Here is a 23,644-nt window from a genome sequence, read left to right as displayed (position 1 = left end):
CGCTAAAATAAATTCCACACCAAAACAATGTAAATCATCTAAACCTCACTTACTAGAACAATTGTCTACGTGAGACGTCCACTGGAATGAATGGTCTAATGTCACGCCGATGTAAGTAGGATTGATTGATATGTGGGGTATAACATCCCGAAATCACCATATGATTATGAGAGACGCCGTAGTGGAGAACTTTGGAAATTTCGACCATCAGGGGTTTCTTAACGGGCACCCAAATCTGAGCACAGGGGCCTACAACATTTCCGCCTCAATCAGAAATGCAGCTGCCGCAGCCGGCATTGGATCCCGTGATCTGCGAGTCAGCAACCGAGTACCTTAGCCCCTAGACCCCTGCGGCGGGGCGCGAGGTAAGTATAGGCGTTTACATTATTATGGAGGTTTCTCCGACAAGCAGACAACGTGTTTCAAGTATCACCTTTGGTTAGAGGCGAAAATAACGTACTTCATTTTTTCATGTTTAGTGAAAATTTTTGTAAAGTACTGACAAATTATTTACAGTTTAATAGCTAGTGACTCGGCTTTCTGAAAAGATTGGTGAGGTATAAGTAAAGAAGAGCCACCTGCATGCAGACCTGCTTGTATAGGGGTTAAGGATCGAGGATTATCATAAATGAAGAAATAGAACGAAAATCAGTCTTAGTTCAGAACATAACAGCTCACCAGTTTCGACGGAATTCCTGTTTTATTTGCTACTAAATATTTGTACATAATGAGACCGTTCAGAGAAATAACTACAAAAGGAGTTTGAAGATATTCATCTAAATCGATAGGGTTCAAGTTTATTTAGCAATATATTCTGACCCACAGAATTGAAAGGTTGTTTTATGTCAAAGAAGATCCCGGGAATGGATTACCTTTAGTTTAATATACGGTTTACTGTTTCTACCACAAAGCTTAGCGCAGTAGCCAAACTGTGTTTTTTTTCTAAAGCCTTGTTGGTTCGGGGTTAGGGTACTGTATTTTGTAATAAAACTCATCATTCGTTTGGCACAAGCTGCTCAAAAAGAGCGTTCACAAAAGAAGGAATTGTTATGACGTGGTAAGTGCTTGTGTGTACGAAATTTCACGAGCCATGCAAGTCGATCGTCGAGTGACATTGTTAACACGGGGAAACTTTACGTGGTAAGTGTGTGTGTGTACGAAATTTTGCGAGCCATGGAAGGCAACCGTGCAGTGGCATTGGCAACACGCGGCAACTCTTTGGCCGATGTAGACGAGGCACCCTGTTCGCTCGAGCAGTAAATTGGCTTCGCTGTGAGGTGCTCAGACAATTGCGATGTGGGCGTTCCCTTATCGGACTGATAGCAGCTTTCGTATCCATCGCTTGACCACACAGCACAAGCAAGTCGCTAGGATAAGGACGGTGCTTTGACAGCACTTTCCTCTTGCTGAAAGTGCTGCGCCCTTCGTGGCTCTCAAAATGCAGCGATACAGTGTTTCCGGATTTTCCCACGAACTGGGCTTCAGGCCTTTTCACTTCGCTGAGCCCATTCCGGCCGTCAGAATATGCGCTGTCTGTGGGTTGCTGCCACAAACGACCACTTCACTGCAATGTCGACATGTGCTCTGCAAAACTTGCTACTCGCAGTGCTTGGTCAACGGAATCTGCGAATGTCCACTGGATGGGGATAAATTTCTCGTAAAACATGCTGAATGGAAAATTTTCCCCATGAAGAATCTGCTGAGGCACAAGGTAAGCATCTTGACTTTGTGAGCGAAAGAAAAAAAGCTTCGCGTTCTCGGGTCTTCCTATGCTTTCATCTATGATCTCCTGTTGTCTCATGTCGGCCCTTGGCGCCACGTACAAAAAAAAACGCCTATAGATTTTCTACGTATTACTTAGCTGTTTTAGCATATTCCTGTCTAGCTTACTCTAGCATCATACGTTTGCTTCTTCTACAAAGTTTGCAATTGACTTCACATGTTCACTAATCGCCTTTTGAAAGTTTGTGAGATTCTGTATAATGCTTCCACCTAACTGCTATCAGTCAAGAACTTTATAGGGAAGTGGTGAGGAGCTAAGGCTGCCATAGAGTCCACGTGGGACGCCCTAACATCCGCTACCGTATGTGACACCTGATTGAGAGAGGGAGCGTTGTGGCATCCCACCTGTTCTTGGGTACTATAAGGGTGCCTTTAGTTGGTGATCGAGCTCGGAGTTCCTGAGTGCTTTTTCCCAGACGAACACACTCTTTAGAGCACCCTGATGTAACGTGGGACATTTTTAGAGCATGTGGGAGAGTTAACAGTTAAGTTCTGTGCAAATTTGGCATGATGGAGTCTTGTCTTGGTTGTAATGGCTGTCGCTGTGTTTATGAAGAACTTTACTGGCTGTGGCTCCGCTGTAAATTTTTTGCGGTATGTTTCTGTGAAGCTTGTCAATGCCCTAATTCTGTTGTGCCGGCATCATTGCTGATGTCTCGACTGAGTCAGACGCCTTCTCGTAATCTATGAGGGCTATGTATAGGGGCTGAATGTATTCCGCACATTTATATTTCACCTGATACATAGCATAAATATAATATAAAGTGGAGTAACCTGTGCGAAATACAGCTCAGTCCTTTGGTTGATTTTTATTTCCACAAGCTAATGTTTTTCACAATATTTTGTAGAGAAAGAACAGTAGAGGTACAGAATTCTAATAAAGAAGGGTGTAAGGCAGACAGACACAATCTTTCCAATCTTATACGCCACGTGTTTACAAGAGGTTTTCAGGACCCTATATTGAGAAGAGTTAAGAATAAGAGTTACTTGAAAGTATCATAGTAACCTGCGGTTCGCTGATGACACCACCTTGATGAGTTACTCAGCTCACGATTACACGGAAAGCAGAAAAATAGCTCCGGAAATAATATGCACTCAACTAAAATATTTTACAACAATTTCAGCAGAAAACAACCCTTCGTGATAAGTAGAGAGACTGTGGAAGTTGTAAAGGTAAAGGTCTACTTATAAGATTACAATTATGCTTACTCGTGCATGTTTTTTAATGAAAATTCAGTTGCGATTAAGCCCTGCGGTTTGTCCCCCTTTCTTTTCTTGTATTGGCATTGTCGTGCTCTGCGTTATATTATGTTTAAGCAATGCTTACTTAGGACAGGTCATAACCAAGGAGCCACACCAGGAGATTGAAATATTTAGAAGAATAAAGATGGGGTGGATCACAGTCGGCAACCATTCTCAAAACATATATGGTAATCTACCGCTAGCCCTCAACTGGAAAGTATATAATAGCTGCATCTTTCCGATACTTACTTACCGAGCAGCAACCTGGAGGCTTATGAAAAGTGCTGGGCTTCTCTTAATTACGACGGAGCGAGCGATAGAAAGAAAAATGAGAAGTACAACCTTAAAAGACAAGAAGAGAGGAGAGTGAGTCAGGAAACAAACCGGGGTTAAAGATATCGCAGTGGAAATCAACAAAAAACTGGACGTGGGCCGGCCACGCAGCACCTAGGCAGGCGAACTTCTCATCATTCAGCGTAGCTGAGGGGACTACCAGAGCAAGGAAACCAATGAAAAGGAAACAAAGCTAGGTGGGCCGATGAAATTAAAAAGTTCGCAGGCATACCATGGCCTAAGAACACACAAGACCACTTTTATTGGCCGATCAAGGAAGAGGCATTTTGCCCTGCAGTGGGCATATTCAGACTAATGATGACCGTGATGCAATGACTAAGTCATCTTTGTGATGGTTTTGATCTCACATATAGCATGTGGAAGGCCCCTTGGACCCCTTGGGGCCCCTTGGGCGCCTTGGGCGCTTTCAAGGTTTATGTGCAGCAAGGGGTGTTGTCTTCTATCATTACGGATGCGAGATGAGATTTTTTTATTAAATGTATGTAAGGAGAGGTTGGTGCCAATGCGTGGCGCCGGCTACTCCTCGAGAAGTGATTTCTTGTAAAAAGAGTAATGCGTCGTTAAGCTGTTGGTGTGGACTCAGCGTATTGGCGCCTAATTCATCGTCATGGCCGTTCAGTTCTCGCTTTCGGTCATGAGCCGTTACGTTGACGTTGGGCTGTTCCGAGGACTTTGCTCATGTATCAAGTAGCGAAGAAATGTAGTGAGAGCTGAAGTGCTTGCGCTTTTGTAAAATATGGGTTGCTTTACACAATACATTGCCTGTTTGGTAAGCCCGATCTGTGGTGATGTCTGTGAATACGTTGCTGTGTTAGGAATTAGTCAGAGCTAAAGGTAAAACCACCTGCTAAGCTATGGCACTCGTTGCAAGCCTAACCAAAGCTGCCTTGCATCGGTTTCTGTTGCAATCTCCCATACCACCAGTGCAAAGCAGAGAAGTCACCGTATTGCGCCGCATCTGCAAACGTGTTAGAGCTGCCATTCGCGGCAAACAATGATCGTGCGAGTACGGGCCAGACATCAGCCTTTGTTGCGCTGTGCGTGGTCATTTTGTAGGAATGGGGCTACAATGCTGGTATCTCGGAGCCCAGTATCTCGACACCAGCTGATAGGACATTCGGGCACCTCGTAAGAGGCAGAACACTCTTTTGTATACAGCTGCACGTAGATAATACAATTTCCGGATTAAATTTTCGAAAAGACCCCAACCGAAGCACCAGTCGTCTTCCCAAAACGCGTGAGTATTTTTTTTTAAGTTCAATTTGATTTAGGGCGAAGAGCCTGATCAAAGAGGTACAACGATCTCGCTGTTTCTGGCAAGAAAACGCCTAACTGAAACGCTATAGCTAGGCCACGAGAAGTCTCGAATTTCAGCTTACGACCTGCTTCTCGATCTGATAGACAAAAAAAAACTACGATTTCTTTAACCTTACAATATTCCTAAACATCCCCTTCAACATCACGGCATATAGATCGATGAATACTCCTTATGGGATCGTTTATACCATCCCTTGTACCTTACCGAACCCAGACTTCTCGAAGGCTTAAAACAACAATTCGCAGCAAACGTAGAATGAAAAAAAAAATATTGAGAAAACAACACACAGAAGCCAGTCAAACACATAATACTCACAATTTGGTCGAGTGAACTGCTCCAGGCCCCAGAAACAGGGCGTACGAAACGAAAAGTTCATTCATACCTATTGAATTCACCAAGAAGCCTAAAATATAGAAGATACAATCACAGCTTCCTTGCAAAGCACAATTCACTTGTGTTAGGTGTGCTACAATGACCACATTTCAATCAACTAGAAACCTGCAATGCTTTGTGGTAACTGCGTGAGTATTCCGGGTACTTTACGCTCCTGGGCTGCATCAAAGAGAGAGAAAGACAATTTGTCTCTTGAAGGAAGAAAGCAAGGAATCTTTGAGGGAAACCAGTAAAAGATTATGACCATGAAATGGGCCACTTATGCGGACGTGGTTCATGAGGGGCCGCCAGCCTTCGCTGGTGGGACGCGGAATAGTGGACTAATAAATAGTAAGAATATGGGTTGGAACTTGGAAAACTTCCACAGTTATCAAGTATTAATAAATTTATCTTTACTCTCAGCTGTTTCTAAGCTACTAGTAGTCCCTTTCGTGAATACTTTAAATATACATGCCGTTTGTTACGTGCTACATTTGCGAAAGTTCCAATTTGATAACGAACTTTTACCCAGGTAGCAGGGATTGCAATGTTAATGAAGAATATTGATCTTGGGAGGATAAACATTCCGAATAGTAATCTGCATGTTTGTATCGAAGAAATAGCCAACATGTATGTCTGCTGCAAGTTTTGGTTTTTGTTCGAATTATGTTGTTTCATCTAAATGACATTCATTCTGCTGCAGGTAAAATGTTGGAACGAGGGCAACGGTTGCGACGCCGTCGTGACTACTTCAGACATGCTGAAGCATTTTGGTGAGGAATGCGTGCATCACACTACGCATTGTCCGAGCTGCTCAGCGCTTCTTCTGAGGACAAATCTGTGTGCGCATCGAAGAAGTAACTGCAGCACGCATGCATTACCCAATCACGCCCAACCTCTGGAGCCGTGGAGGAATTCAGTTCAGGAACCGATGATCACCGCTTTGGAGACGACGTTGAGTGAATGCGTCGGTGAACTGAAAGCTGGAATTGAACAGCTTTTACAAGGGCACGTGACCCACAGCGAGAGATTGGATGAGGTCTCGCACATTTTAAATGCGCTTAGAGAGACAGGGGTGCAGATGTCAGAAAAGCAAGAACAGGAAATAACTGTGGTGAAAAACACTGCGTTTAAAGAAGTGAAGAAAGGCTTGCTTAAACAAGATGAAAAGTTTGACGAATTTTCACGAAGATTAGGTGTTTTAGGTGCAGATGTCAAAAATACAGCTAACGCCACGCAACGATCTCTGGAGAAGCTGGAGCAGAGCCACGCTGAATTTAGGCGACATTCTACAAAAGACGACAACCAGCTTCAGAGAGTCTCAGACATTGTGAGCTCATTTGAGGGTATTCTCGATGAAGCACTGGAGCGTGCAACAAAAGCCATCGTACAAAAGTGCAAAACAAATGCTGAGCTTTTTGCTCCACCAAAGGTGAAAGAGATGGAATGTGGCAAAAAGGCATTGTGTGAGAATGAGACTATGCTCCTAGCGAAAAACACATTAAGCATTACACTGCATGCATTTTGTGTAAAAGAAATCAAGGCTTTTAAAGAAAAAGCGACATCAACAGGTTTAGCGAGTGACACATGTGAGCCCATATACGTTTGTGGCTATCACATTACGTTTTTATTGTATATGAAGAAACGTGAGAACACCGTTTCAGTGCACGCAGGATTACAGCTGCATAAAGGCGTGGTGGATGAATTCTTACAGTGGCCGTTCTTACACAAAGTGAAGCACACATATATGCATCCATCTTCAGACAAACACCTTCAGGTTTTAAATGTCACTCCTTTTAATCTCGAACATTGTGGCAGGCCGACAAAATCAAGGAATGCAGAATTTTATTGGAACCATTTCGTACGCCTGGAGGATCTGGAACGTGAGGGTTACATTGAGGCTGATCAACTCAGCCTAAAATACGAGCTTCTGCCTTCGTCAAAATAACAGATTATTAGAGAGACTAAGCGCTTTACCAACAATTCATTTGAACAGTGGGCACCTAGAAACTCGTAAGAAGAATTTCCAAAGGCCGTAAAACTTCGTGAGAATATAACATATTGGTGAATAGAGTGGTTTAAATAATCAATGCTGCTAATTCTTTACAAGTAATAAAACATGTTTCAGCAAATAAGCAGACATAACATGACATGAGACAGACTGTAAAGCCTTGATTTTTTGTGCTATTGCGCAATCATCTCACATTTACGGAGGCTAACGTGCGTGGAACAAATTAGCGTAGTTCTCACAAGTGGCGTAACGCTACAGAAACAGCATAACTGATCGGCACCAAGCTTGCTCAGTTCTTTGCGAGTGTTGCTTGGTCCTGCCTATCTTGGCGACGTGATGCTTTGTTTTGTTCATTGTTCCGAGGTGATGCTTGTTTTTTCTAAGTGTTGCGAGATGATTTTTATCGTCATGTTTTCGGCAGGCATTGCTAGATAACTTATTTTAGTTGAATGTGCTCTGCACTCACATGCATATTCTGTTCCAAATCTTGGCGAAACCGCACATGTGAAGTTCAGGCTGAGCTAAGCACGTCCAAACGTTGTCCTTTGCTTTTGTTTAGTAACTGATTTATTGTTGAAGTATCGATTTACTATTACAAAGTATAAGCCATGCATATCAGTAGACTAAGCTCACCCAAGAACTGTTCAGAATATATTGTTCATTCACCGATTACCTATTTATTGACAAATTTTTGCCTGTTTGAAGACATTGAAAATGCATAATGTTCAAGGGTGAGGTCTACGAAGAATTTTGTAGAATTTATTGGCTAGTTAGAGTATATTCGCAAGCTAATGGTTTTTGGTCGATTGTGTATACAACGTGAAAGACACCCATGTATTTCGAGCTAGTTTGGTTTTACCCACTCAATTAGTAGAAATCGTTGCAAAAATTGAGTGGTTAATGTTATTTTATTCATCCAGCAATGATTTGGTTTTTGGCGACGAATTGCCTCTCTCGAGGTAACGGTCGTTTTTTTCGTGCTAGGTTATGCTCAACCACTGTTCTACACTTTACTGAAAAAAAGTAAAAAATACGTTACTCGTTCTCAAACAAAAATGAACGTGTCACCACCCTACGTTACCTCCATAAAGTGTAAGATGTTCCCGTTAGCGAAAAACAAAACAAAATAGACATTACCTCTGCAATTACTCAACAATGACAGTTTTTAATCAGTGTGTTTTTGCTGCAGAGACCCACAACAAATGTTAAAGCCTCAAATGCATGCTTCACATAAAACCTCAACCGAAATAAATATTGTAACCAAATTCCCAATTGACGAAAATTATTTACGCAAGTTTTAATGTGCTTAACCATACCAATGTAAGAGAAGCTTAAAAATGCCTGTAGAGTTAAATCCCAATTCTTCTGACTCAACGGCACATGCTCAAGTCATTTCTCCTAACGTTTACACGGTATGAGAATGAGTCAACCAGGTGATTCACAAAGAAACATTTACCAAACTTTTATGAAATTTATAATGATCGTTCTTTTTGCGGCAAATACCAACTCCAATAGAGATCATGCAAATCAAAGTTGGCAGTCATTGTCATCCGAAATCGCTTGTCGCCCACCAGTAGAGATATTGCGGAGGCCTGCATTTACACCATTTGTTTGGTAAGAAAACTTTTGCACGCTTTTGAGACCAAATATTCCTCAGTTCTCTTCCGTCGTTGCGTTTTGATCGCCAAAAACGTGGACACGTGCAGACTACGTACTCAAAAAAGGCCCATTAGGACACAAACCTTGTACTAGGGGAATAGATGCGCAAATATCTACTATAGTAAAATAGTGCTTTAACGGCATAGTGACGCTAAAGAATTCCTGATTTTAAACAATTTTGTTTACCTAAATCCGTGTAATTACCGCGGAAAAAAGCAAGCGTTATGTCAAGGTGCTTAGGATCAGCCATGATCGCTCAGAAATTCAATACCCAGAAACGTAGCTGCCAATGCGGATAAAAAGAAGCAAATATTGTTTTCAAAACTAAATCAAAATCTCATCAAATTTGTACCAGATGTTTGGCAGAAAATGCCATATTTATCTTGCATACTTCGCATTTTTCGAAAGCACATTTTCAGTTCTCAATGTTTTAGACAATGTTTGTTTACATTTTAAGAGATAATTGGTCTCAAAAACGGGCTAAAGTTTTTCTACAAAAAACAATGCAAATGCAGGCCTCCGCAATTTCTCTACTGGCGGACAGTGAGCGATTTCAAATGACAACGACTGTCAGCTTTGATTTGCATGATCTCTACTTGAGGTGGTATTTGCCTCAGGAAAGAACGATCATTATAAATTTAAAGAGAGTTTGGTAAATGTTTCAGAGAATTTTGGTTCCTTTTAGTGCCAATATTTATGTGTCATATCGTCGTGAGCTTTTGAGGGTGACGTGCGATGAAATGGGTTTCTCCGCATTGAATATAATCGACATTTTTGTCGCCTTATTTAGGCAATAAGAAAACTAAGTTATTTTCAGGCTACTGCATGGTATGTGCATAAATAATAAAATACACAATCAATTACTGCTCTTGGTACGGATATCTCGCAGCAGCTTCAGCGTATTTTTTATCATCAACGCTTTTACATTTCATACAACGGCACTCTTGAACCGCGCGACGCGATTGTAGGCGGCTCTACTTAGCCATCACCTCGCCGATGAACTGCTGCCCGTGTGGCACAACCAGGAAGCCGCCCATGTCTAAGGACTCGAGGCAGTCACCAAGGCTGGGTTACTTGTACTCCACCCACTAAAAACAGCAGCGCATTTACGATAAAGTTCTTACTCACTGAATAAATCTAACTTAATACTCCACATATGTCGAGAGTTTGCCCTAGGAGGGCCAATCTTTCGTCGAGTACATGCTTCAATACATGCCCGTTACGAGATTGCCACGGCTGTCACGGGAATATCAATAAAGGTAGCTGTACTGCATCCTCGAAGGTTAACAAAAAGCGTTTGGTGGATGGACAGATGTACGGTGCAATTTTATTTAGAATGCAGCGAGACATGCCTAACGCGCGGTAATATTCTCCCACATTGGGACGGGCAGGCTGGGCCTGGCCGCCACTTCGTGGTCTCTCTGGACGGCCGAAATCTGATTTCTTTTGTTGTGGCAGCAATGATTTGCGGGGTTTAATGTCCCAAAACCACTATATGATTATGAGGGACGCCGTAGTGGAGGGCTCCGGAAATTTCGACCACCTGGGGTTCTTTACCGTACACCCAAATCTGAGCACACGGGCCTACAGCATTTCCGCCTCCACCGGAAATGCAGCCGCCGCAGCCGGGATTTAATCCCGCGACCTGCGGGTCAGCAGCCGAGTACCTTAGCCACTAGACCACCGCGGCGGGGCGTTGTGGTAGCAATACAAAATATGTGAAATACTTGAAAAACTCAGAATTACGATGGTGTGAGGAGGGGAATGCTACCAGCTTCATCATTGAACGGGTCTGCATGAGGAAGAGCTGGTTGTTATTTTGTTTGTTTTTATCAGAAAACCATTTGATAACATGAATGTTTAGTTAACACATGAATTCACCATCAAAATGTCTGATATTTGATTTTTACGTGTTGAGTATTGAAGTGGCGAAAAATGCCAGAACAAGCAGACACATTCCTTTATCATCCTGCGATTTCATGGCAGTTGTGTTGTTGCTGAGGCACCCTCATCCTCCGACCATCTGGCGCGGGAACCACGCCACCTAAAAGCACATGCTTGTTTCAGGATAAAAAAAAAGCTGAAGGTTTGTGTGGCCCTCAAAAGCAGCTGTTCGATCACGTAATCGTGAAGTGTCTAAGTATCGCCAGTGCCTCAAATGCCAGACTTACACTCTGCGTATGCGTGTGCGTAAAACATAACTGAATTGTTCAGTACCCTGGTTGACTGCATCTTGCTCTTTTATATTAACGCTTGATCGGTTAAGCTCAATACAAAGTACAACGGTGGTTCACTAAGGACGGGCAAGATTCGTTCTGTTTCGGGAAGCGCCTCTGTAAAATCAGTGCGTGCCGATGAGAGCAGTAAAATGTACAGAGGCAGTAAATGAGGCAGAGTTGGAGGGAGACGAGGAGGAAGAAGAGGTTAGAAATAAAGAAGATGGCTGACACCCCAGCCTAGTACTGTGTATTATTACAAATTGGCGCAGCCGCGTATACTTTCTGTGCGGACATTCAAGATGTGGGTGGACTTCACCATTCGAGCAAATCAACGCGGTGGCATCCGTATCTTGACTGCAACGCCTCAAGATGAAGAAGAACTAGCACTTGCGGAAGCAGTGAGGACTGACGCATTTGTTTCCTATATAAGCACTAAAATGAAGCTCGCTCCAGGCGATTTACTTGCTAAAAGAACGGCGAGGATCAACATGAGACTTCAGGACTAGGAGAATTTTGTGCTGACTCCAGTAAGAAACGACGCGAAGCCTGCTACCGCTGCTTCGCCCGAGAGTTCCGTCGAGCTGATCAACAAGTTTCTTGAACTGCACCAAGAACAGAATAGGCAGCAAAATGATTTAATGCGCTTGCTTGTAAACGCGACAGAAAGATTAAGTGGACCGACTCGCGAACACGTGAAGCCAGACATGTTTGACGGAGAGTCTAGTAGGCCCGAGTCCTGGCTCACGTTTTACGAGTATGTATGCAACGAAAACTACCGGTACAGCGACGAAGATAAAGTGAAAAACATGCAAATATTCCTATCGGGCATAGCGAAGAGTTGGTGCGAATGGCATTTCAATGCTCACTGCAACAAACCATGGATAGAGTGGAAAGCAAGCTTTCTGAGCTCCATCAGCGAGAACAAGGTGTTTCTATGGGACAAAGCTATCACGTTCAAATACATATCTGGATCTGCACTCAGCTATTTTTGTGAGAAAACGCGTTTGCTACAGCTGGTGGACTCGTCTTTGCCTGGGACGTCTGTGGTTCCGCTTTTCATTCATGGTTTAAATCCGGACCTCCAGAAGCAAATACAAATGCGAGGGCCCAAGATGGTCGAAGAACTTCTGCAGGGAACGCGAGACCTCTACCTCCAGCGCCTAGGAACCCAGCGTCAACCCATGACATCTGCTGCAAGGAATACCGCGGCTACACGAGCTAAGGAACAACGCCCGCTTGCAAGCTGGAGACCTACTGCAACACCCGTATCCTTTTTAACCCCCATGGACGCTCAGACCATGGCGAAGCACTCTATGACGTAACAAAAAACTAAATAGAGAGGGTCTCAGCTTCCACCCGACGATATCAATACAAGCTGTCCATTTGTCTCATACAAGTCTATCGTATATATCTGTTCTTGTGGATGGAAAGGAACGGAGTGCGTTAGTTGACAGTGATGCAAGCGTCATGGTTATTAACGGAAATATTGTTGAGAGGGTGAAAGTAAAAGGGGGAATACCAGTATAAGTACACGAATACGATGGAAGATGAGATGTCTACGATAAATGGACTTGTATAACCATATCGTGTCTTGGCAACACTGTCACTGCGCAAGCACTCGTACTCGATAGAGTTCCATATGAACTACTGCTTTCAGGTCCAGTCATCAGTGCACTTCGCCTTAATATCTACTGGACAGGCGAAATTACCACAGAAGAAAAGCACCGCGCTATCAACGCGGCAGTTTCACCTTCAAGGACTCCGCGGAAACCATCGTCAGATGAAATTTTAGGTCGCTTTACCCGGAATCGCTGTGCCTGAAAGGATATCCTACAGCAACTACGAAGTTTCAGGTTCCATTCTAGCTCAGTGATACGATGGTGGTGAGAAAAAGCCCTATATTATGTCACGAGAGAAGAGAGTGTGGCTTCAGAACGAGAATCAAAAGATGGATGCGCAGATTATCTATCCATCCACGTTTACGTTCGTTTCATCCATCACCATTGCACTAAAGGAAGATGGAAGTCTTCGACTCTGCACGGACTACAGACAAATTATTAAGCAGACTGAGCTTTTTCCGTTTCCTATGCCACGTATAGACTCTATCATAGATGACACGGGTGGCTGCAGAGTTTTCTCGCGCATCGACCTATGTAAAAGATTTCGGCAAGTTCCGATTTCTCACAAGTGCAAGAAATATTCTGCCTTCATCACGCCCTTTGACATCTATGAGTATAACCGACTTCCATTTGGATGGAAGAACTCACCCACTTGGTCCCAGAAAATGATTAACGACGTATTGTGACCGTTTATCGGGAAGTTTTGTAACGTCTACATAGATGACATAATAGTAGACTCCCGCAACGAGGAAGAGCACTCAAACCATCTGGCTAGTGTACTTCAAGCACGTTGTGACGCCGAGCTCAAAATTAATGACAAGAAGAGTGAGTTTTTCCAAAGTAAAGTGGTGTTTCTTGGAAGAGTACTTGATGGCCAAACGAAGACAACAAAACAGGAATATGTCGAACGAATCGCAAAAAATGCAGAAGCCATACGACTTGCACTATTTGCGGGTATTTCTGGGTCTTGCAGGGCTTTTCCGGCCATTCATCAGAGATTATGCGACCAAAACCAAATGCCTCACAGAAATGGCTAAGAAGAATGTGCCATTTCAGTGGACAGCAGAGTGTGAATCTGTTTATCACAGCCTTGTGACTATTATTTCATCGGATCCGGTCCTGACTATTCCAGACTTCAAGTTGCCCTTTGAACTGAACACCAATGCTTCTTATTATGGCACAGGCACAGTGCTTTATCAGAGAGATACCGATTCTCCACAGAGCCGTCAACAGAGAGTCTTCGGGTACTATTCGTACACCTTTTCGAAAACTCAACTGAACTACACGACTACAGAGAAGGAAGCCTTGGCAGTCTTATTGGCCGTACGCTATTTTAAACCTTACCTGGATGGCAGGAGCTTCAAGCTCTTTACGGATCACCAAGCCTTAACATGTATCCTTAACCTCGCCGAGCCCCGAGGAAAAGTTGCTAGGTGGGTGAGTGAACTCCAGCAGTTTACTTTCATGGTCCACCACAGGCCTGGAGAACACCTCAAGGACGCAGATGCGCTTTCGAACCTTGCGGTAATTTCTGACCATAAAAATGTCAACGCAACATTTGTGTGGGAGGGAACTGAAGAACTTAAGTTCCATAACGGAAAGTTCATAGTCCCAGAAACAATGGTGCCTCAAATTTGGAGCTTTATCACGATTCCTCGCACTCAGGTGGACATGACGGCTTTTGGAGGACGTATCACAAGATTCGTCAGCGTTTCCAGTGGAAACACATGGTACAGGACGTTCAACGGTATGCTCAGTCTTGTCATCAATGTCAAGTTCGCAAAGCCAAGTAGCTTCAGAGAACAGACGAGATGGTTTTGCTTCGACATTCCGACGTACCATTTGAAGTCATTCATCTAGATTTCGCAGAGCTCAAGAAGAAGGCTGCAGGAGTAAGAAGAACGCAGTCTTTTCTAGTGGCCATAGACCAGTGCACAAGAATAGTGGCTACATGGCCGGGAAGGGAAGACGCAAATAGTGTGATCACTCTTTTGAGTCGAGAGACGTTCATGAATACGAAAGTAGTAATACATTGGGCCAGCGTTTCTCAGTCAGCGTTTGCAAGATTGGGCGAAGGAACGAGGAGTTGTATTGCGACGCTGCGCTTCGTACCCTCCTGCAGGAAGTGGCATGGCTGAAAGAATAATTCGGGATTTGAAGCAGTTCATTTCAATGTATCCAGATTATCAAGGTGAATGTAAGTGCTGCTTGGAGGCAGCTATCGCTCATAACACTCGGTCGCACAGTGCGAGCATCGGCTGTAGCCCATATTTTGCAGCTTTCGAAAAGGTACCAGTGCTTCCTGCTGATCAAGAACTTTGTATTGCAGATCGCCTGCAATTTTGCGAAAAACGAAAAACTTCGGAAGCCTACCAGCGATACCGGGAAAATATGAAGAGGAACTTTGACCATCGCCACAACACGCGGATACCTCAGATACAAGTGAACGATCTGGTGCTTGTCAGAAAGGGCCTTCCCGGCACAAAGCAGGTGAACATGGGACCTTATCGCGTAGTGCAGATCGCAGTGCAACATGACGTTCTCGAGGACAATCTACCTTAAGCCAGGATTCCGAAAACACTACATTAGAAATGAATATTGGCTTCATACTGGTGAAGGAGTAAATATTAGAGAAAGTATCTGAATTTTTGAAGCTAGTTTTAATTGCGTGGCACGTGGGCCACCTGGATCACGAATGCCCTCACGCGGATCACACCGTCACGGCTGCGCAGGCTTAAAAGACTTGTAGTCACGGCACCTGCAAATGATTTCAAGGAAGAATCCATAAAGCGCTTCCAGACCGGCCACGTCCTGCCACAATAGTAGGAGATTTTGAGCATCGCGCAATTTCTAGACCAAAAACAGCATACAAATAGTAATAAACCGAGTACACGAGCTTCAGGATCAAGTGATCACCAATCCACGTTTTTAATGAAAAAAAACAAGACATAGAAGCATATTTGACATAGAAAAGTGTTATAGCCCCCAAGAACTATGGAGTTTCGCTGAAAATGTGTAAAAGAACAGATTAAACACGTGTCGTCGAAAAATAACACGTGTGTGTGAGCTACTTTTATGTCACTTTCCACGTGTAAAGTGCTGTTTTCTGTTTAATTTGGAAGCCTTACGCACTCAACTAATCGGCTCGCTTACGCCGATGTAGGTGGCTATTTTGTCCGCCACCCAGACCCACCAAGTTTGCAGCTATCGCACATGTTCAGCATAGCAAACAAAACAAACAATAGCCGGTGCATTTCAAGCCAGGCTGACAGCTTACAGTGAACGGACTCCACTTGGAAAGTGCAGCCACGCCAAGGCTTGAATTAGTTTAAGGAAAGAGCCTATGCAAGGACGAAACAGATTAGCAGACGTAGTATCACGAAGTAGACACGTAGAGTCACAGCAGCCGGCACACGAGGCAAAGTGTGAAACGAGTGGGTGCTATAAGTGTTGAACAGATTGCAATCAAACAGTTTCGTCAGGACACATTATCATCGTCATGCATCACAGGAACGACAAATTGCACAAGTACGTGCGTATGCACCCTGTTTTATCGCGAATATACTTGAAAGAACGGTAGCAGCGGGGTAGTTCAGTGAGAAGTGGGAGGCGAAGCACTGAAAGCAGGGCAACTCAATCTGCCACAGGATTGCCGCATGCTCTCGAAGAGCAGTCGAGAGCGTGACGAGTGGGTAGACAACGTGGTCGAAGCTTTTCAAGCCCCAGCTTTCTCTGTGGGACCGCATTAAAAGTGGCGTCAAGTCTGAGTCACATGTTCGTCATTATCGTAATATATAGTATGTTTGTGCAACGACGCAATCACCAGACGTCCTGCTGTTTTCGACGCCGTTTGTACAAAAGGACACCTATATGGCCAACACTTGTGTTAAGCTACACCTAGTGGCTACCTCTGCCGCGCGCACTCGGCGGTTGAAAAAAAAAGAAAATGAAACAGAGTCTGTGACTTTCAAAGGTGCACGTGGCCCCGCCGCGGTGGTCTAGTGGCTAAGGTACTCCGCTGCTGACCCGCAGGTCGCGGGATCGAATTCCGGCTGCGGCGGCTGCATTTCCAATGGAGGCGAAAATGTAGGCCCATGTGCTCAAATTTGGGTGCACTATAAAGAACCCCAGGTGGTCAAAATTTCCAGAGTCCTCCACTAAGGCGTCTCTCACAATCATACGGTGTTTTTGAGAGGTTAAATCTCCCACATCAAAGGTGAACGTGAGTCGTTGACTGCGGCTACTCCGCTCTACAGGAGAGACTACAAATTGTTCTTTGCAGCCCTCGGTGCAGTAAAAGCATCCCGCTCTACCACTGGATGACAGTGCTCTTACAATACTCTTTGACCACTGAAACACGCCAGCTCTGAATAAAGCACTTTCAGCGCACTTTTGATTGATCTTATTGTCCCACTAGAATACGTCCTTAGAAACGTGTAGTGTGCTGCAAGCAAAAGCACCTTCATCAGGCACTCTAGGAGAGTTTATGGCTGCCTTCATAAAGAAAGCTTAAGAGCCCAAACTCTGCCAGTCTGTGCTCTTTCACATGGCCGTTTTTTTTTCTTTTTTTTTTAAAGAACGGCAGATGCAGGATTGAAGTAGCTTTCGATCGCAGCTGCAGCACAAATTTGTAACTCCCTGCGTACAGCGGGGCGATATTGCTGTGAGTTTCCTGCTTATCAATAGAATAGCGGCCATGTGCTCGTACCCACGCCGTCATACTTCAACCCGGACCGTTTTCTGTATTCCGTGAAGTGTGTCGCAACTGCTAAGCCGCAACATTGTTAAATAACGAGTATAATACATTTCGAAGGCATCACTGTAATGTCTGAGAGTACATAACGCTTGGCGTCTTAGCCCAACTGAGCAGTTTGAGACCATAGCAGGTATGTATAACTGTAATACAGCAGAAACATTAGGCATCTCTATATGCGCAATTGCTGCACCACTCAAACAAGATGGTACAGTGTCGTCACATTATTTGAGTGATATCTTGATCACGTGTAAGTATTTAGGTATATTAAAACAATGTCTTAATATTTTCTGTACCACCCCATAACATCAAGAAGAAAATGCAGTTATTAAGTTGGCTCACGCCTATCTATAAAAAACGATATTTCATCTATTCTCCCACTCTCAGTTCTGCCGTAAAAAGATAATTCCTACTGATTGCGATTCTCGAACTCACTGCAAGATCACCACGTGTGTAGAACAATCTATACAAGAGAAAGACGTACAAGTGGTTCTCTACATCCATTGTTTGCTTTCTCCCGCAGGGGTGTCTGCGTAAGCAGGCTTTTATTTGTAGCGACACCACATACCCGAGCTAACCGGGAGCTTCGATCCCTTCCCATGCCTCGCCGCGCGTGGCTCAGTTGTTACCGGGGAAAAACGGATCTGGGGGGAGGGGGGTCGAGCCTATGCTGGGTGATTGCACTTTCAAGGCCCCCCGGTGGAGCCACAGCTTTTTGGCCCCGGCTTCACGTAGATGGTACCTCTGGGCTGACCGACCCAAGGGGAATCAGCAGTCACCCTTTCCTATCTCTATCTTTTCTCAGATCTTCGTCTTTCTCGCTTTCAGTCTTTGCTGTCTTCTTGACGATTCAATCTACTTCCATTTCCCTTAAGAATATTATATTTCGTTTAGCGGCATTGTACGGTTACCGTCTGCAGCACTTCTTGATGCGGCAGCGTCTCCAAGTTGGACTTCATGATGGGTGGCCAACACTGCAGCCGAATATACAAATTATATTGGGAGCACCTTCTTTTCCCTGCTTATTCCATCGTAACCCTTTCAAGAGGGGACGCACCGACGAATGCAACCCTTTCAGTCAACTCATAGAAACCTATACAAAATTTCATGGTGTATATATTGAGAATACAGCTAAACAGGCACGGGTAATTTCTCTAATCATTGTATCAAAGCCTTTAACAGAAGCCTTAGGACCGGGCTCTAAAGTGACAAAAATGGCAAGCGCAGACATTGTGCTTGAGCTGCCCCAAAGCCAACAGTATGTAAAACTGGGAAACCTTGTGAAATTTCACACCATTCCAGTATATGCCTCTTTGAACATAAATCAATGAACTCACCATGCGGAGTTTCTTTGGAAATTTACCTTCTCGAACTGTCGGAACATGAGCTATTAGAAAGATGGAGAGAACAGAACGTGACCAGAATAAAATGTATATCCATCACACGTGACAACAATGAAATTCCAAAACGAACACCTATAGGTGTTCGTTTTGTCCCCACTCTTGTATCAAGCCTACTGTCGGAAATCATGGAAACCGGGTACATAAAACTCTTTGTTCACTCATACATAACCAACCGTTGGCGATGTTTGAAATGCCAGAGATTCGGCCATGGCTCCTAGAGCTGCCGAGGTCGTGAAACCTGCGCAACTTGTGGAGAACGAGGACGCTGTACAAACACGTTTCACTCTTTCGACTGTGACGGTGATCACGCAGCCTACTCACGTTCATGCCCGAACTGGAAAAAATAAGAAAAGACTTTATAACGCAGCACCATAAGCTGATATGGCCCGCCGGGGGGCAATGCCTCACCAGTTTCTGCCACTACTTCGGCTAGCGCAGAGTGAGCCTTCTGATGTGGCACCTGCCTCCTTGGCGGTAGCAGCCCAGCCAATTCCGCCAGCTAGTGAACAGGTACCAGTGACTGAGGGTTGTCAGGTACCAAGGCCTCGTCTCACCAGGTAAGGTCCAAAACCCGAACCACCAGCTCGCACGTGTGAAAATCCAGTGCCTCGCAGGAGACAATGGACATCGCGGTACCCCTGGTACCGAAATATCAGCGTAGCTCCTTTGAGCATGCCAGAAAAACAAAAAAAGCTGATAACAGGGCCCAATGACGGCTCCGTTACTTGAACTCAGATCTCCTGTATAAACAACAAAACTCCATTTCTCGTGCACCAGCTTTACTTTACTTTCATTCTCACTGCCGAATTACACAATGGAACGTCAGTGTTCTTCTGAGTAACCTTGATAATGTCAAAGAACTCCTATACAAACACACTTAAGATCCAAACACATAGCTAAGCTCCTTTTCGAGAGCACCGTGATGATGCAATGACATCATCTGGAGGCGCAGCCCATCGAGTTATTCGAGGAACCGCGTGCAAGCATCTAACGCTTCGATCGCACCTTGAAGCTGTGGCTGTTCGACAGGTACTTTTTCACAGACTCGTCACTAATTGTTCTTTATACATAACTCTACACTACGAACAGCATAAACATGAATTTCCGTCATGCATAAATGATCTTCCTGAAGCCTACCTCCTCCTAGAAGACTTAATTCGCAAAGTAGTCTATGTAGAGAGTCTCGTTGCGATGCACGAGGTCACCTAATCAAACATTTCTTTTTCTGTTCTGCTGCCTGTCTGCTGGTTTGGAAAGAGCCTACATATTACAGCCTCGCTAACAATACCTACTGCTCCATAGACCCAAGCATTGTATATCTGCCATTTCTACCCCCACATCAACGGAAAGCCATAAATAATCATCACGGAAATGACCACTTCCCGGAAGCTTTGAGTACACTGATATTATATGAATGTCCTTGACAGGCACCCGAATGGCTCTCCGAGAAAGGCGATAGGGAACAGTTCAGCAAATATACCTTCTTAATATGGACTGATTCGTAGCGTCAAGCATAGCAGCTGCTGTAGACTAGTTGAAAGCTTTTCTATTTGACGCTGCCACCAGATGTTTTCACAAACAAGGGGACTATCTGGAAAACGATTGGTCCCTTGGTGAAATAATGAGTGTCGAAAAGCACGTAAAAAACAAAGTGTTAAGATTGCTTCAAGAATCATCGATGGCCAAGAATCTCACGAATTTTAAGACATAAAGCCCCAAGCCAGGAATGCGTGCAGCGAGGCCAGAAGAAAAAGTTGGCAAAAATTTTTGTCAGGCATCACTTCTTATACACGGTAGGGCAAGGGCTCCAACAGGTTGAGACGAGTGGAAGGAAAACGATCATATTTACTCCCTCTGGTGGACACACAAGGCGACACAAAAGACACAAGGAAGACCAGGCAAACGACTTAGGAGCACACATTGAGCAAGTTTCCAGCTCGTCACACTACTCTCAAGAGCTCCAACAGTACAAGACAAGAGCCGAGAAGCAGAAACTAGATACTAAATGTAGATAATACGAAGCATACAACCAACCTTTCTCCTTAGCTCAAGAACAAACAGCTCTAAACTTCTGCACCAATTCAGCCTCTGGATCTGACTGTGTGGTCTATGAAATGCTAATGAGCTTGTCTAACGAGGCGCAAAAAACCTTACTTTCTCTCTAAAATGTGAACTGGGTTTCCGGTCACATTCCTTTCACTTGTGACGAGACCATTGTCGTTCGCATTGTGACACAAGGCACGGATCTATTCTGCGTTTCAAGAGGCAAGCCCATCGCTATGACAAGCTGACTGTTTACACTTTTAGAAAACATGATATATCACCGATTTATACACTTCCCTGAAACTAACAGCCTACTTGACCCGTACCAGTGTGTGCTCCGAAAAGGTAGAATCACTGTCGTCGATCTGGTACGCATCTAGCCACAGATTCAAGATGCTTTCGTGCACAATTAATTATTTCTCTTGGTGTACCTTGATATGGAAAAGTCGTACGAAATACCACATGGCGCTTTGCCATTCCGTGAGACCGCTCACACTCAGGTATCGAGGTAACCTGCTGGAAATAATCAAAAGTGATTTGTCCAATCGCACTTGCTATGTTCGACTGGGGAATGCCTTGTCTCGAATATTTATTCAGTAGACTGGAGGGCTGCAAGGTAGTGTCCTAAGTTGCACGCTTTGTATTATGACAATTAATAGCTTAAATTCTGCATTCCACGCAATATAATCCAAAGCACACTTGTCGATGACGTGCTGTTAGGGTATAAATCATAATATAAATTATTATTCATTTTTCAATCATTTTCACCTGATGTGAGGTTAAGCGAGGACTGCACTCCTATGCTTTATAGGTTTTTTTTTGCTTTTCAGATGGTGAATATAACAGGGACACGCGCCACCACCAGTAGATGACGTCACCACTCACTCCTTTAAATCTAACAAGCTAATAATGACACGGTGCCTTTGATAAAGATAGGTACTCCTATCGAAAGGTCGGCCAGCCAGTCTGAGCCACTTCTACTGCTCACACTGATTATACCACTATGTGCTTTCCATTTGTCGGCTCCCATGTAAATTTTAGACTACACAAAGCAGTAATTAACACGAACTTCCTTAGTGTGGTAAAAGCTTTGCAAACTTAAAAAAAAACTTGTCCTCACCTCACTTTATTTCGTTTTAGGGTTGAAGCTCCTTATGGCGTGGATCTGTCCATCCCTTGTATGTATGTATGTATGTATGTATGTATGTATGTATGTATGTATGTATGTATGTATGTATGTATGTATGTATGTATGTATGTATGTATGTATGTATGTATGTATGTATGTATGTATGTATGTATGTATGTATGTAGTCACCCATCCATGGCACATACCCGCTCTAGAGCTGGTATGTGCAGCAGGAGTTGCAAGATGAGAGTTGGCGGTAGAGCGATCACTAAATGGGCGCAAGGACGAATGCACGGATGGAGGGATGGACAGGCAGGCTAGCAGATAGACAGATGAATGGATGGACGCGCGTACATACAGGCGGATTGACGCACGAATGGATGGACAAACGGACGAACGGGCTCCCGGACGGACGCATGAAACGACACACGAATGGTAGCGCGGACGGACGGAAGCAAGAACAGACGGACGGTGTTACGAACAGCACCTCCGACGACGTTACGAAGGGCGCCACGAATCTCACTGCTGCAACCACTGTTTCGAAAGACGGCGACGCCAACACGGCCCCGAAGGCGCCACTGCTTCAAACTCCGCCGGGAATGTCACCAGCAGTTTGGTAGCGTAGGTTTCTCAGCTCGCGACTGCTTCTGCGAAGATATGATAGACGAGCGGATGAGACGACGGTGAGTTAAACAAGGTTTATGTAGAGCATATATACAGAGGCGTTACAAATACGGCTCTGGGGCCGATGGTTTAGAGACGCGAAGTGCCAAGCTCTCTTCTCTGACACATAGGTCTATTGCTCGCGACACGCCGCAGGGCTTCTTTTATATGCATCGGGTGGATTATTTGAGTAACCAAATGTCCAACCAGAAGCGCCGCTGGTCGTGAGGTCAGACTCCTCCAATGTGGTCGCCGCTGGGCCGCGTCATTATTTTTCATCAAATCTGGAGCCGCTGCGTTGAACGTGGCTGCACCCGAGGGCAAGTGACGTCACCACGCATTGCGTCAGACTCGCCAGACAGGAAGGCGCCGGCTCGCTGGCTGACGTGACTCACTGCACGTGCGCGGAAGAAAGGCGCCGTCGCGTGATGACGCCGTTGAGTTGTTCATCGCGTCAAGCGGGCTCGCGTGCTGGCCTTGACACGGAGTTCCTTTTTCCGAGGCATGGACGTTCGCTGCGGACTCGCAGGCATAACAGCACCCCCGCCGCCAGACAATGCGCCGAAAAGACGAGCTGCTTCCACGTGGCTCGGATGTCAGGCGCGCTCGTTCGCCAGGTCCCTCCAGGTTCGCCTCCAGGGCCATGGGGAGAATGCAGCTCCAGACTGTTCCGGGAACACATACTATTCTTGAGGACGGATCCCAGCTCCACTGGCTTGTCGCCACAACTTGTCAACCAGCTTCGCTCGTATCTTCTGACGATCTTTGGTTTTAGCACTTGTCGATGGTTCTGGTACTCTTCAAGAACAGTTCGACAACAGACAAGACATGACACAAGCAAGTTCCCTCGGTCACCCGACAGAACACCACACAAAGTATAGTACAACATATACCTAGTTACGTGTCTATCGGAGTTTCGTTCCCTCTACATCAAAAGGCACATGTGGGACACAAGAATCTTAAAATGAGAACTCAAGTTTCTACACGTACAACAGCGTAACGAAATAGAATAAAACATAAAGTTGGCTCCTTGAGCTCATTCTGGACGAGAGCGCCCAGCAAAGGCCATGATGAGGA

The 23,644-nt window shown here is 44.7% G+C and overlaps 1 protein-coding gene across 3 annotated transcripts; it reads left to right on the top strand.

Annotated features, from left to right (window-relative positions):
• The first annotated feature begins 1,382 nt into the window (after nt 1-1,382).
• LOC142769299 (TNF receptor-associated factor 3-like) lies at nt 1,383-16,965 on the top strand. 3 transcript variants are annotated; one of them, XR_012885756.1, is made up of 3 exons: nt 1,383-1,711; nt 5,772-5,841; nt 16,859-16,965. XR_012885756.1 is itself a non-coding variant. In XM_075872430.1 (3 exons), exons 1-3 carry the CDS (start codon nt 1,439-1,441, stop codon nt 15,136-15,138), a joined length of 576 nt encoding a protein of 191 aa, XP_075728545.1. In that variant the 5' UTR covers nt 1,383-1,438; the 3' UTR covers nt 15,139-15,629. The 3 variants fall into 3 exon arrangements, 2 of the variants coding, with proteins under 2 accessions (XP_075728545.1, XP_075728544.1); XM_075872430.1 differs by lacking the exon at nt 16,859-16,965 and adding an exon at nt 14,906-15,629; XM_075872429.1 differs by lacking the exon at nt 16,859-16,965 and having other exon boundaries at nt 5,772-9,617.
• The last annotated feature ends 6,679 nt before the right edge of the window (nt 16,966-23,644 follow it).

Source organism: Rhipicephalus microplus, chromosome 8 (genome assembly GCF_043290135.1).
Source record: "Rhipicephalus microplus isolate Deutch F79 chromosome 8, USDA_Rmic, whole genome shotgun sequence".
In the NCBI taxonomy this organism is placed as follows: domain Eukaryota; kingdom Metazoa; phylum Arthropoda; class Arachnida; order Ixodida; family Ixodidae; genus Rhipicephalus; species Rhipicephalus microplus.
The sequence above is the reverse complement of the archived record's forward strand: the minus strand, read 5'-3'. Positions and strand labels throughout refer to the sequence as shown.

Coding starts and splice junctions, on each gene's coding strand:
- LOC142769299 (XM_075872429.1), top strand. CDS start 1,439: ATGCAGCGATACAGTGTTTCCGGATTTTCCCACGAACTGGGCTTCAGG. Junction 1,712..5,771: donor AGAATCTGCTGAGGCACAAG/GTAAGCATCTTG, acceptor ATTCTGCTGCAG/GTAAAATGTTGGAACGAGGG.